This window comes from Xenopus tropicalis, chromosome 4 (genome assembly GCF_000004195.4).
Source record: "Xenopus tropicalis strain Nigerian chromosome 4, UCB_Xtro_10.0, whole genome shotgun sequence".
NCBI classification, from domain to species: domain Eukaryota; kingdom Metazoa; phylum Chordata; class Amphibia; order Anura; family Pipidae; genus Xenopus; species Xenopus tropicalis.
In genome coordinates, this window is record NC_030680.2 from 15,091,013 (window position 1) to 15,106,746 (window position 15,734).

The 15,734-nt window shown below is 44.8% G+C and overlaps 1 protein-coding gene across 1 annotated transcript; it reads right to left on the bottom strand.

Moving 5' to 3' along the window:
• Window positions 1–1,395: 1,395 nt before the first annotated feature.
• fbxo3 (F-box protein 3) lies at window positions 1,396–14,243 on the bottom strand. The gene is made up of 11 exons (XM_002934065.5): window positions 14,108–14,243; window positions 9,259–9,348; window positions 8,209–8,372; window positions 7,951–8,065; window positions 6,975–7,179; window positions 5,789–5,834; window positions 5,608–5,692; window positions 4,787–4,909; window positions 3,889–4,004; window positions 3,611–3,801; window positions 1,396–2,550 (listed from the first exon to the last, which is right to left on the bottom strand). The coding sequence occupies exons 1-11, from the start codon at window positions 14,197–14,199 to the stop codon at window positions 2,428–2,430; spliced, it is 1,350 nt and encodes a 449-aa protein (XP_002934111.2). The 5' UTR covers window positions 14,200–14,243; the 3' UTR covers window positions 1,396–2,427.
• Window positions 14,244–15,734: the final 1,491 nt, after the last annotated feature.

Consider the following 15,734-nt stretch of genomic DNA (forward strand, 5'->3'; position numbering starts at 1 on the left):
ATTTTTGCATAAACACATCTGATGTCTCCCAAAAGCATGTGGGAAAAGGTGTTATGGTCTGATGAAACCAAGGTTGAACGTTTTGGCCATAATTCCAAAAAATATGTTTGGCGAAGAAACAATACTGCACATCACCAAAAGAACACCATACCCACAGTGAAGCACGGTGGTGGCAACATCAGGCTTTGGGGCTGTTTTAATTCAGCTGGAACTGGGGCCTTAGTTAAGATAGAGGGAATTATGAACAGTTCCAAATACCAGAAAGCCTTACGCGTTTCGTACCAAAGGGTACTTAGTCATAGGCCTACATATGGATTGAATAAAATTTATATGCTTTTATATTAACTTCCTTTTGGCTGCTCTTTTCTACACTTTTGGATATCCGGAGTGCCTGCCTACTATTTTTTCGTTGTCTCCATGATGGCTCCTTAAGCTGAAAGGTCTGGGGCATGAGCACCCGGACCTATCCTTACTACGGGTAAGAACTATTGTACACACTAAAGTGTTGTGATCACCTCTTTGATTGTTTTTGAGTTCCAAATACCAGTCAATATTGGCACAAAACCTTCAGGCTTCTGCTAGAAAGCTGAACATGAGGAGGAACTTCATCTTTCAGAAAGACAACGACCCAAAGCATACATCCAAATCAACAAAGGAAGAAGATGAAAGTTTTGGAATGGCCCAACCGGAAGAAGATGAAAGTTTTGGAATGGCCCAGCCAGAGCCCAGACCTGAATCTGATTGACAATCTGTGGGGTGATCTGAAGAGGGCTGTGCCCAGGACATGCCCTCGCAATCTGACAGACCCAAAAAGGCAGAGTGCTGTAATAAAATCAAAAGGTGCTTCAACAAAGTATTAGTTTAAGGGGGTGCACACTTATGCAACCACATTATTTTAGTTTTTTTTGGTTTTCTTCCCTCCGCCAGTTTGTTTTTCAATTGAGTGGTAGTTATAGGTCACATTAAAGGTGAAAAAAAGTTCTGAAATGATTTATCTTTGTCTCATTTTTGTACAGCACTTAAGTTCTGGAACCCTAATGGGTACCAATTTAGTTAGGGCAGAGGGGGGGGCTAAAAGTTAAAAATGGCTGACAGTTTGCCATTCACGTGCTGTGCCGTTACCCTTATAGCATAACCCTGCAACTTAATCATCATTTGGTTATTTGCTTATTTTCTTACCACTCACAATTATTAGTGATCACCACAAGGCCTGCCCCTCATGCCTAGGAAACCTAGAACCCCATGTCTGGACAATGATAGCATGAAATATATTCCCTAACCCCGGCACATTAGGCATTTGGCTCTGCAGTTGGGCAGCCCAAGCTGGCGCATCATGGCCTTTAGTCATACTTTCCCTTAAAAGCAAAGAAATAAAATAAAACAAGTGGACAGTGGTACATTCTCCGGATCACAAAAGAAAGCCCACATTTTTATTTCAAACTCCTCAGCCTTGGTTTATTTGTCCTTGCATGTCGCTGTACCCGCTGCTGCAGATAGGAGTCAATAAGCTGTTTAGGGTAACAACGTCCAAAGATGGTAGTTATTCAAAACATGAATTGAAAAAAAAAAAGCAACAACTTCCCCTTTAAATAATTAGTTTTAGGGTTTCCACTTCTCTAATATTAAGCAGAACAAATATCAGTATAATTGGCAGATAAGACACATACAAATCATAGTAAAGTATAGTCATTTCTAATGGATTTCATGTAGACTAATCATTAAAGCATAAGTAAACCTTTAAAATAAGTGTCAAATTGATGAGAGGGCTATTCTAAGCACTTTTGCAATTTACATTCATAATTTTGTGAGAAAAGCTATCTAAGGGTTTCTAATGTTTCCCTAACCAGAAGAGCATCAGATCAGCCCTCTTTCTTTCTCCTGACAACTCCCTCAGCTACTTCATGTTCAGAAAGTGACCAGCAGGTGGCGCTGTTGTAACAAAATGCTACATATTAACTGTACTTTATCCCTTAATTTCTTGGAATAAAAAAAAAAAAAAATAAAGAATAACATTCTGATCAATGATACGTTCACTTATTATAAAGGTTTATTTCTCCTTTAATCTGAGGCTTTTCAGATATTCACTCATCACCACAGCACCCCCACACAAGCTGCCATTACAGAATGCGGAGCAAGCTGATACACCGCCATATATGTGGTTGCTTTGCCGCTCCCTTCCAGCCACATCAGCACAATTCCCAAAGCACTCACAGCTGGGGGTAAAAGCAATCGGTGCCCCCCTCCCACAATATATTGCCTGCATGTCCTACAAGAATGCCAGCCCAATGGCTGACTGAGGGGTTTCACCTCCCTGCTTTTGTTCAGTATTTAAAAAAAAAAAAAAAAAAAAAAAAGTGCAATCTCAAGCAATGAACATGTGGATTTAACCCTTTAGTGTTCAGAGCCTGGCAGGTAAGAGCAGATTGTTCAGCTGAATCGGGGGCAGTGAACGGGCGCATTTGGCATATCCAGGAACCGGCGTCTCTCCTCGTAATCATCGGTGTCGGTGGAATCATCATCGTGAAAGAAACAGTCGTTACAGCTCTCCTCCTGCATCAAAGAAACATTCTGATTAAAGCTGTATAACACACAGGCTGACCTCTTCTACTGGGACTTGCAGCCTTATAAACTGCAGCTGGGGGTTCCTTATGCCACCAGCTCCTTCTGTTCTGTATGACAACCCTGACTGCTAGCTATGGTGTAATATTGTGTACACAACAAATATGAATTATTATAACTGAATATAACCAATATAAATTATTATAGTATATGTCCTATATATCTGTACAGCCCTTTCAGTGCTAGAGGGTGTATTTATATATATTAAATAAGGCAAAACCGGAAAAGCATTTTTTAATACAATTACTATTCTGTCCTGTTACACATAGTTGGTACCTTCATAGAAACAGAACCTACACAAGCTGCTCCCTTTGCTTCTCTACACTTGGAAGGTCTGGTATTAAAGGAAAAGGAAAGGGTTAATCACTGGTGAATGGGTGCCAAACTCTGCACAACACCCCCCCCCCCCCCCCCCCCCAGTGAAGGTAATCACTTATTGATAACCCAGGCTGATGCTCCTGGTATTAGAAAACTGCACTGGCCTGGGGCAACTCCCCAATGATTAACCCTTTCCTTCTCTTTAATGGCCTTGTATCTATTATGGCACAGGTCTGGCAAATAAATAATCTCCCTATAGTTCACCCTAACTGGTCTTTAGTGGCCCGTGACTAGGGTGCAATAGAGTGTGTGTGCGGGAGAACACTAGCCATGTAAACCTTCTGTCGCCTTCCCCTTGTCTGGACCCTTGTAACTGTTTGTGAACAAAGGCCCACAAAGGGGAGGGGTGAGGTAGCCGGCCGGGTTGCCCAGGGCGCACAGCTGGCTTTGCCTGGCACTGGAAGATATAGCAAACTAAAGGATAATTGGGCAGGATTACTGTAAGTTACCCCAACAACCAGACAACATATCAGGCTAGACTGAAAAAATGAGGACCAATTGCAAATGGGCTCAGTGTATCCTTTGCTACATTAAAATAAAGGTCTGTTTTAAAGAAAACTGCAGATTTCTGTTGTGCAAGAAATCTGCCCTATTGGGCGCTGGTGTTACTCACTGTGGAAATAGTGGACGCACGGAATGTTAGACACTTCATGTGGAACCTGGGGATGACGACGTTGAAGGTCTCCTGTTTCTTGTCCAGGCGGTGGAATGTGTAATATCCTTCCATGTAGCCAGAGGATGTGGAGAAAGTGGTGCAGCTCGTGTACTCGTACACCCGGCCCGGCCGCAGCTGGGGGTAATCTCCTGGCAACACAGATATGGAAGCAGGGGGGTGAGGATTCTGCTACTGGAATGTGAATAATGGGAAGGCCAGAGCCAAACAACACGCACCTACAACCCCAGGCCCTTGCACCTCTTCCACCTGTTCCTTGGCGTTGGTTATTCTCCAGTACCTGCTGTCTAGCTGGCATGCTTTCTCAGGGTAGGCATCTTTGGACATCTCAAGTCTGCAAAAACGCCGATGGGTTAAACCACAAAATGACATTCACAATAACTCGTGTCACTGTTTTGTTATATCTATGGGAAGCCATTCAACATTAAAGGGTAAGCTCAGCTTTAATTTAAAGGGGTTGTTCAACTTCAAACTAACTTTTGGTATACTGTGTAGAGAGCATTATTCTGAGACAATTTGCAATTGGTCTTCATTTTTCATTATTTGTGGTTTTTGAATTATTTAGCTTTCTGTTCAGCAGCTCTGCAGTTTGGAATTTCAGCAGCTATCTAGTTGCTAGTGTCAAATTTAACCTAGCAACCAAGCAGTGGTTTGAAAGAAAGGCAGAAATATGAATAGAGGAGGGCCTAAATAGAAAGATAATTAAAATTAACAATAACAGTAAAATTGTAGCCTCACAAAATAATAGGTTTTTGGCTGCCGGGGTCAGTGACCCTTGTTGAAAGCTGTCAACAGGAAATCAAATAATTCAAAAACTATAAAAAAAATTGAATGAGGACCAACTGAGAACTTGCTAAGAATAGGCTATCTGGTTGCTAGGGCCTGGTTTACCTTAGCAACCAGGCAGTGGTTTGAAAGATAAGTTATAAAAAGTAACAATAATATTGCAGCCTCACAGGGAAAGTGTTTTGGCTGCCTGGGTCAGTAATGCAAAACCTATAAAAAATAAATAATGACGACCATTTGCAAATCTGCTAGGAATGGGGAATTCTATAACATACTAAAAGTTAGCTTACAGGTGAACTACCCCTGCCACTGCAGTCTGTGAGTGCTCACCTGATCCTGTAAGTGAAGAAGTAATGCGGGGGGTGTATCGAGCTCAGTTCGGGCACGAATGATGTTGAGACGGACACAGTGATGTCATCAGTAGTTGCCACGCACGCCTTGTCATGTTCATACCTAGCAAAAGCAATGCAGACGGGTCAGATATACATTATGTTACGGTAAATAGGATTTGCTGTGTACAATAGAACTAATTAGCGTCTGTAGGCAATGTATCACTGAAGTTGGGAATATTTCATAGAAAAATGATTACTACACATTGATTTCACTCTTAAAGGGGTGGTTCACCTCTAAGTTAACTTTAAGTATGTTATAGCAGGGCTAATTCTAAGCAACTTTTCAACTAGTCATTTTCTTTTTTTATAGTTTTTGAATTATTCTTCTTAATATTTCCAGCTATCAAATGGGGCTCCCTGTCCCCATCTAAAAAAACAAATGCTCTGTAAGCCTACAAATTTATTGTTATTGCTACTTTTTATTACTTATCTTTCTATTCAGGCCCTCGACTATTTGTATTCCAGTCTTTCATTCAAATCAATGCATGGTTGCTAGGGTAATTTTGGGCCCGGCAACCAGACTGCAAAAATTGCAAACTGGAAAGCTGCAAAATAAGAAGCTCAAATAATAAATAATGATGACCAATAGCAAATTGTCTCAGAATTTCACTCACTACATCATACTAACACTTAATTTAAAGGTGAACAAACCCCAAAGGATTCATTACAAATTGCCATCTTCAGTTATTGCAGGGCACGGCTAAGGGAAACTGATGTTACCAAGTATCTGAGTTGGGTTTCGCATTCAGTCCACGCTACCTGAATATCTGGTCCCAGATGATAGGATAGTCACCTGAGACGACGTGCTGTACGTAGGAGGTAAACCACTGGAAGAACGAGGTAGCTGATAGGAAGAAAACAAAGGGGAAACAATCAGGACTCAGGTTATACATATTTATACAGATAGTGCCTAGGAAAGAGGAGAGATGCTATGTCCTACCTGTAATGAACATGTCAATGGCAGCAGGATTGTGTGCAATCTGATCCTAAAACAGAGATTCTATGTCAGTTATTGGGCTTAATCTGGACACATTGGGAATTATTAGCCTGTGAATGGCCTACCATGCTGGGCACATTCCTATTTGGAATCTAAGAGTAACTCAATGGTAAGATTTAAGGTGGCCATACACTGAAAGATTCGCTCATTTGGTGAGGTCAGTTGAGGTGGGAGAAACCAGGTTGGTCTGACCATTTGGCCCTCAGGTCCCAAACACAGCCTGATAAGCTGCCAGTGGATTTTACTGGCCTGTGTATGGCCACCCTAAGTTAGCCATAAATGGAAAGATCTGCCTTGAAACCAGCTGATCTTTGCCTGATTTAGCAACCCACAAAAAGGTCCAAATCAAGCTGATCCAATCATATCATAACCAAGGCCTGTGCAGATCTGTCAAGCAAGGATGGCATTAGTACCTTGATGTGATTCTCTCCCAACAGGAGGGGCCCTTGTACGATATGAGTATGAAACCAGCACGATAGAGCGGTCAGATACTGATTGAGCAGCCTGTTATTTTGGACCTGTATATGATCCAATGAATACCCAACCCAGAATGAAGGGATCAGTTTAGCAGCTAAAAATCAGATAATGCATAGTCAGCTTGACACAATATAAAGCAACTTAAAGAATAAGTAAACCTTTTTTTTTTTCTATCTATCGCTAAAATTACTCCAAACAACCCCCAGAAAAATATACCTCAGTACCTGCATTCAGTCTTATCTGGTTTCTGAATTATAGTTGAAACCTCCAGCTCTTTTCCTTTACTTCCTGGTACAGCATGAAGCCCTACTCCCTCTTCCTTCTGAGCCATCCTTATCTCTTCGACCACAGGATTGTTGATGAGGAGAGCCTTTGGACATGCCTGACAGTGCAACAGTGACGTAGGAGCCAGTGTGCACTAGCAGGACTATTCAGAAACAATATCAGAATGAACGCAGGGGCTGTTTGTTATTGTGGGGGTAATTTTAGAGATAGAAAAAAAAAAGGTTTACTTATTCTTTAAAGGGACTGTATTTTTATATAGAAAAACACACATAGTATAGCTATCCATCTGAATTCAACAATGGATTTGTTACAAGGACCAGGACAGTGCAAAGTGCACATGAAACACTATCAGTTTACTAAACCTTACTGGGCACTGATAAAAGATCTCATTGCGGCGTCTTCCGTCAGTGTCAGCCAACGCCAAATACTGACTGATCCCTGTGTGTATACAGAAGGTGATGGGCAGGCACTGATTCAGACCCATCCGGCGCTGGAAGCCACCTGCTGCTGTGTCTATATCCAGGAAATCCTCGGAGCGATAGTGGTTGGGTAAAGCCATGCTGCCCATCAGCCTAGAAGACCAGAACAGACATTGGGTCAGTGGTTATGGGAATATACATTAGTCTTCCAGTTTCTAAGTAGAACTATCCCATTTTCCATCAATTACAGATTATTAAAAATTATACCGACCATAGTCGTGCTCTTGTATTCAAACTAGAGGTTTGAAGTTGGACCCTAGTAGGGAACTATTCTTGCCTGTTAATTTGGATACATACTCAGGGGATTACCCACCTTACTATGAAACAGAACAACTAGAAAAAAATAGGAGGATTTAATGTTTTTGGGCAACAAGTGCAACAACCCCTCACCATCTTGTCCATCGGTTCCCTGGGGCTCAGACACCAGATACACAGTGGTGTAACAATAAAGTAAGCAGACCCCATGGTGGCGGGGGCCTGGAGGACCCAGACTGTGGGGTCTGCTTCCTATTGTTGCATAAAAATCCCCACTCCCTGTCGGCTCTCAGGTAAAAAAGGGGGCAGGGGGACACCTGCAGGCAGAGGGCCAGGTAGGGTAGAGTCTTATGCTGAACCCGATACCCAACTCGCAACGTTATCTGCAACCCTCTGACCACCATTAAACAGGAAGCCGGAAGTTCTTCAAATTGAGCAGAAAATCCTACCTGCAACCCATAGGATACCCACTTTATTTGCGTATACTCGACCCGCTGCAGACTCTAGGGTAGGGTTCGCTACTCTGCTCCGTGCCCCTCTGAAGATGCCTGACAATAACATCTGCAGGAATATAACAAAGAAAAACGCCCCGCCAGCACCATCTCTCACCCTGGCACCACCAACTTCTGGCCATTGTGAATGCGCAGGGAACAGCGATAATCGTCGGGGAGTTTGCAGCCGATTTTTTCTTCCACTGCGTTTAGATCTTTCTCCTGGACACCAGCTGCAGAAATGACAAACAGATGTTACAGGTTATCAAATCACATAAAGCAGTGGGTTTCTGTGGTTGCCCCCAGAATGTAGCAGGACGGTTAGAAAGGCCTCACCCTTTAGCAGCATCAGGGATGAGAGAATACGAGGAGGTACCTTTAAGGGAACTGATCATCTTGGGACAGCGCTCGGCCAGATACTGCTTTAAAGAATCCCATGCTTTCTTCAGCTTGGCATAGTGCTCAATATACCGGCCCAAGTCCTTATAGTACGTTATGAAGGTCTCTTTCCAGGTCTGAGTTTTGTGGGGTATCTTGCTCCTAAGAACCAAACACATCAATTAATATACAGGGAGAAATCACAGAAAAGGGTGCCTTAGGTGGCCCCATACACACAGTTAAAGGGCACCTATCACCATGAAATTGCTTCACGCACTCCAGCTGGGGGCTCTATTAGCCTGCACCTCTGGTGGGGGAAGCTATTTAGGGTGATAGATGCCCTTTAAGGGGGCCATGGGCAAATTCAAGCTGCTTATTGGTCTGAAGGGGCTGAATTGGCAGATTAAACCTCCTCATTTAGGGCCACCTCTGAGGCCATTGGCCAGCCTGCCCAGCTGATATCTGGCTAAAAATTGGACAGGTTACAACTAGGCATCAGCCCATCTCATCCGACAGTCTCCATAGGCCCCAGTGGATGATCCAATCCCTAGGGCTAGCTATCGGATCAGCCCAAGTTGGCCCAGCATGTGGGTGGCCAAACTGGACTCTGCTCGTCTGGCAAGGTCATGTATGGCCACCTTAAAGGGGTGGTTCAGCTTTAGGCTAACTAAGTATGTTATAGGATGGCCAATTTTTAGCAACTTTTCAACTACATTTGCCTTCCTCTTCTGACTCTTTCCAGCTATCAAATAGGGGTCACTGACCCTGGCAAGCAAAATCCTTTTGCTCTTTGAGGCTACAATTTTATTCTTATTGTTACTTTGTATTCCTTATCCTTCTATTCAGGCCCTCTCCTGTTCATATTCCTGTCTCTCTTTCAACCCACTGTCTGATTACTAGATTAAACTAGACCCTAGCAAGTCCAGCAGCAGATAATCTCAGAATATTACTACAACATACTAAAAGTTAATTTAAAAGTCAACAACCACTTTAACAAATAAGAAACTGCCACTGTTCCTTGACAAGACATAAGAATTGGGGCACTCACTCTGACACCAGCCAATATATCTGGCAGGGCCGCTTCCACAGAAGGTCATGGTTGGAAAGCTGCTGTAACCTTCGGTTGACAAGGCTGCAACTGGATGAAAGGAGAAAAAAAAATGAAAGTGTTGATAGTAAGCAACATACACCAGCATGCAATGTGAGCTACACCTTCACTGGTTCAGCAACACTCGCTGCAATGATATTTAATGCTCCCTATTATGTTAGTGGGGGGGGAATAGTCGTGCCAGTATAGGGACAGAATGGTGACCGTGGGCATGTGGATAGATAACTGCACTAATGCTAACAGGGTTGGACTGGGGGGTGAAGGGCCCATCGGGGCTGCCGCCTCAGGGGCCCCCACACCCCCCAAGGTGCAGCCGCCGGCTGCGTCCCCCTGCGCCCCCTAATCCCCTCCAACAGGGGCCACTGCCCGACGTCCTACCCTGATCGCGCGTAAGTGAAATGCGTCAGGGGAGGGACACCGATGGGCAGGGGGAGTGCCGACAGGGGTCGGGTCTGGGCTGCTGGGACCTACTAGGTTTTTTCCCAGTGTCCCAGTCTGACCCTGAATGCTAATATAAAGGTGCACTAAACATGTTCAGCAGTTTCCAGCCCATTAGCCCAAACCAAACCCAGACTTTATCCAACCGACTGCCAGATAGATGAAATGCCATTTATCACCCCAGAGTCCAGTTCATTGGGTTCTCATTGGCTTGCATGAAAACCAAATCATAGTTCATGTCAAATATAAAGGGGCTGGTTCACCTTTAGATTAACTTTTAGTATGATGTAAAGAGCGCTATTCTGAGACACATAGCAGTTGGTCTTCGTTTTTTTATTATGTTTGGTTTTTGAATTATTTCACTTTTTTGTTCTCCAGTTTGGTATTTCAGCGGCTATCTGGTTGCTAGGGTCCAATTTAACCTAGCAACCAGGCAGTAGTTTGAAAACCAATTGAAAAGTTGCTAAGAATAGGCCTTTCTATAACATACTAAAAGTTAACCACCCCTTTAAAAATATCTACTACTAAAGCATCAGAATACATCTAAAACCACCCTTAGATGTTTATATTGCATTATGCCTATAGTTTTAATTTTTGTTTTAAAAAAATCTATATTTTCCTATATTTTTGCCATTAATTTGAAAGTTGTGATATTTTCACTGAACCTACCCCTTCCCTTCCTTTATAAAAAGGGCAATTTGTTCAGAGTGCCTTGTCTACCCACCCCCCCCTTCTCTAAGCAGCAGTTCATTATCAGGGGCTTCTCAGTGGACTGGTAATTTGTTTTATCAGCTTCTTTGACGTTCATTGGGATCAGGAGGTGGCAGGAAGTGCTAAAGTGAAACTGGCTCCATATTCTTGTTTAATGGCAGAAATAACAGAGACCATAAATATTTATTCATTCAAACAATAGGCAAAATGTATGTTCAGCACAAACCCTATTCATTCTGCTCATGATGAAATGGGGTGCATGCTGTCCCTTTAAGTTATAAACAGAGCTAAGTGATGTGATGCAATGGAAGATATTCCAGCTTTCTGTGACCTGCATTTATTTGCAAAAATTCCCACATTAATATGAACGTGTTGTAAGCGTGCTGCAGCCTGCCCCGTGTCATCAAAGCGCTACAGACAGGAGACAGGGTGGAGAGGCACTATGTTCTCACAGGGCTCCTGTTATTAGTTTGGTCTCTCTTACATAACATAGGGAATTTGTTAGTGTTTTTAGTGCACAGATTCCCACCCCGCGATAATGGACTCCTGCTAACAAAACAATCACAACAAAGGGTGAAGGGACGGGTTGTATATTGGTACCTAGCAAGGGACAATGATGGAGTGGCTTCAGTTTCCCTGTCTAGCTTGAGAAATGTTTGAAAATGTCTACCTACTAGGTAGTAAAGGGTTAAACAGGAGGCCACGAGTTGGGGACAGACAGGGACTATTTGCTGAGTCACTGAACTCTGTTTTTGTCAAAAACATTCCCCCCCCCTCACTTCCCACTAAAGGCAGCAAGTCACTTGCTCATCAGGAGTCACATTTATCACCAAGCAAACATCTGTAGCGCTCTCCCTGTCAATATGGTCTCGCTCTCACTGAACAGACGCCATACCCTCCCCTTCTGTGGGTGCATCATTCTCAGCACAGGGCTGCGAGTAACTAGGGGCATATACAGGAGGGCAGGCAGCAGGCACCATTAAATAATAAAAACATGCACACAGGGGACACTTACTAGGGGTAAATGATACACAGGGGACACTTTCTGGGGGTAAATGATGCACACAGGGGACACTTACTGGTGGTAAATGATGCACACAGGGGACACTTACTGGGGGTAAATGATGCACACAGGGGACACTTAGTGGGGGTAAATGCACACAGGGGACACTTACTGGGGGTAAATGCACACAGGGGACACTTACTAGGAGGGGTAAATGCACACAGGGGACACTTACTGGGGGTAAATGCACACAGGGGACACTTATTAGGAGGGGTAAATGCCCACAGGGGACACTTACTAGGAGGGGTAAATGCACACAGGGGACACTTACTGGGGGTAAATGCACACAGGGGACACTTACTGGGGGTATATGATACACACAGGGGACACTTACTGGGGGTAAATGATGCACACAGGGGACACTTATTAGAAGGGGTAAATGCACACAGGGGACACTTACTAGGAGGGGTAAATTATACACATAGGGGACAGTTATTAATAGGGGTATATACACACAGGGGCAGTTATTAGGAGGGGTAAATGATGCACACAGGGGACACTTACTGGGGGTATATGATACACACAGGGGACACTTACTGGGAGTAAATGATGCACACAGGGGACACTTACTGGGGGTAAATGCACACAGGGACACTTACTAGAGGGGTAAATGCTGCACACAGGGGACACTTACTGGGGGTAAATGCACACAGGGGACACTTACTAGGAGGGGTAAATGGTGCACACAGGGGACACTTACTGGGGGTAAATGCACACAGGGGACACTTACTAGGAGGGGTAAATGCTGCACACAGGGGACACTTACTAGGAGGGGTAAATGCTGCACACAGGGGACACTTACTGGGGGTAAATGCACACAGGGGACACTTACTAGGAGGGGTAAATGCTGCACACAGGGGACACTTACTGGGGGTAAATGCACACAGGGGACACTTACTAGGAGGGGTAAATGGTGCACACAGGGGACACTTACTGGGAGTAAATGATGCACACAGGGGACACTTACTGGGGGTAAATGCACACAGGGGACACTTACTGGGGGTAAATGCACACAGGGGACACTTACTGGGGGTAAATGCACACAGGGGACACTTACTAGGAGGGGTAAATGCACACAGGGGACACTTACTGGGGGTAAATGCACACAGGGGACACTTACTGGGGGTAAATGCACACAGGGGACACTTACTGGGGGTAAATGCACACAGGGGACACTTACTGGGAGTAAATGATGCACACAGGGGACACTTACTGGGGGTAAATGCACACAGGGACACTTACTAGAGGGGTAAATGCTGCACACAGGGGACACTTACTGGGGGTAAATGCACACAGGGGACACTTACTAGGAGGGGTAAATGGTGCACACAGGGGACACTTACTGGGGGTAAATGCACACAGGGGACACTTACTAGGAGGGGTAAATGCTGCACACAGGGGACACTTACTAGGAGGGGTAAATGCTGCACACAGGGGACACTTACTGGGGGTAAATGCACACAGGGGACACTTACTAGGAGGGGTAAATGCTGCACACAGGGGACACTTACTGGGGGTAAATGCACACAGGGGACACTTACTAGGAGGGGTAAATGGTGCACACAGGGGACACTTACTGGGAGTAAATGATGCACACAGGGGACACTTACTGGGGGTAAATGCACACAGGGGACACTTACTAGGAGGGGTAAATGGTGCACACAGGGGACACTTACTGGGAGTAAATGATGCACACAGGGGACACTTACTGGGGGTAAATGCACACAGGGGACACTTACTGGGGGTAAATGCACACAGGGACACTTACTAGAGGGGTAAATGCTGCACACAGGGGACACTTACTGGGGGTAAATGCACACAGGGGACACTTACTGGGGGTAAATGCACACAGGGGACACTTACTAGGAGGGGTAAATGCTGCACACAGGGGACACTTACTGGGGGTAAATGCACACAGGGGACACTTACTAGGAGGGGTAAATGGTGCACACAGGGGACACTTACTGGGAGTAAATGATGCACACAGGGGACACTTACTGGGGGTAAATGCACACAGGGGACACTTACTGGGGGTAAATGCACACAGGGGACACTTACTGGGGGTAAATGCACACAGGGGACACTTACTAGGAGGGGTAAATGCACACAGGGGACACTTACTGGGGGTAAATGCACACAGGGGACACTTACTAGGAGGGGTAAATGTTGCACACAGGGGACACTTACTAGGAGGGGTAAATGGTGCACACAGGGGACACTTACTGGGGGTAAATGCACACAGGGGACACTTACTGGGAGTAAATGATGCACACAGGGGACACTTACTGGGGGTAAATGCACACAGGGGACACTTACTGGGGGTAAATGCACACAGGGGACACTTACTGGGGGTAAATGCACACAGGGGACACTTACTAGGAGGGGTAAATGCACACAGGGGACACTTACTAGGAGGGGTAAATGTTGCACACAGGGGACACTTACTAGGAGGGGTAAATGTTGCACACAGGGGTATAGAGCACTAAGATACTCAGGGTAGCACCAAGTGGCATAACTTACTAGTCCGCCGGGTTAAGACAAGGTGCAACACACAAAGCAATTCAGCCTCTCTTATACCTGACCAGGTCTCGGAAGTCCAGGTAGGACAGAATAACCAGCAGCGGGTCAGACGGCAGATCCAACAGGCTCAGCGCTCCGACAAGCGCCATCTTGAAAGTGTGAAACTGCGCATGTGCAACCCCGCCCCTATCCCGGTGCGACACGCCCACCAACAATCACATATCGTGGAGAGGCGGGGTCTGCAGCCGAAGGTTATTTACCAGAGAGCTGGAAGCGAGCGGAATGCGGCTGAGGGGTGGGCGCAGTGTCCCACTGAAGTGCCGCAACGCTTTGCTCTTACTTCTACCCAAATTCACATGTGTCACCTTCATACATAGGGCTCATTTGCAAGTGTTAAACGTCACCAGTGCAGTTGCTAATAGCAACCACTAAGCAATCCCTTTACTGTCAGAATATGATTGGTTGTAAAGTGTTCCTACGTATGCTTTCCCTTTCCTCTTGCCAATGCATTCTGAAGGGGGAAAGTTCACCTTGGTATTCACTATTTTACTCACAGTCAGACATTTGTGAGAGAATAAGTGAGTTCTTCATAGGGTTGGACAGATTGGGTGGTTTCCATGGGCCCCTAGCAACACATGGGCCTTTCAAATATGCAATTACTTGTGATGTATTTATTGTATACCATCTCCATCAAAAGATATGGGCCCCATATACTATTAGCAAGCTCTTTCCCCAGTGGGTGCCTGGGATATTAACCCACTGCTGCCAGCTTCTGCCCAAGTGTGCTGGGCCCTGCCAACTAAATACAATGTGGCCCCCTATAATCTGAATGCCCCTACTAAACTATATGCCCAGCCATGCCCATGATTCACTTACACTGCCCACTCTTTGAAAGTTTTCACCCCCATTTTTGTCCACAAATCAGATGTTCATCTCTCTCAATGTCCCCCTCTGCCATGGGGCCCTTGACCAGACTCCCCATCTGTTCACCCTGTTGGCAGCCCTGAGAGAACATATAGATTTTTCCCTGGACTTATCCCACAGTTAATCCCTTACAGTGTTAGAATGGACTATGGACCCATACAATACATGGGAGATGTCTTGCTGACCTGCAAGATGGACAAAACAATGTTTTAAAAAAACATATATGAATTGTTATAGTTTCAGAATGTCTTGTTGGCATCTTTTTTTAGGTAGGATGGGCATTTAATTGTGATAGATGGGGGTTATTAATGCTATCCTTGAGATAAGTGTGGTCCAAAATGTTGGATACACTCAAGACATTCACTTTTAGGGGAGAGAGTCCCTTTTTTCACATATATATAATTTTAACAAATATCTTTTATTTGAATAAAGAATGCAACAAAATGGTCTCTTATCCAGAAGGCATTCTACTGACCAATAAGGGCATTCTATGGGGTATGACCAAATGCAACAAAACATGTCAGGTCCTAGCAGGGATTTTGGCATCTCAAGTACACAGGGGCCCAAACAGCCCCCCACCAGCCCAATAAATAGCGACTAAGGCATCTTACAGCAGCCCCTCTGGCATTTGCCTGAACCCACAGATTGCCAGTCCAGACCTGAAACACATATTTGGGTTTTTTTTTTCCTTTATAAAGGCACCAGGCTTGAGTCTTCCACCTATGTATGCCAAACTCACAACCTCCCCATCTGGCAATGA

Excerpts from the sequence above, each read along its gene's own strand:
- fbxo3 (XM_002934065.5), bottom strand. The coding sequence starts at position 14,199 with ATGGCGCTTGTCGGAGCGCTGAGCCTGTTGGATCTGCCGTCTGACCCG. Across the intron at positions 8,066-8,208 it reads GATGATCAGTTCCCTTAAAG|CTGGTGTCCAGGAGAAAGAT; the intron begins GTACCTCCTCGT and ends TCATTTCTGCAG. Across the intron at positions 2,551-3,610 it reads GTGCGTCCACTATTTCCACA|GAGGAGAGCTGTAACGACTG; the intron begins GTGAGTAACACC and ends TCTTTGATGCAG.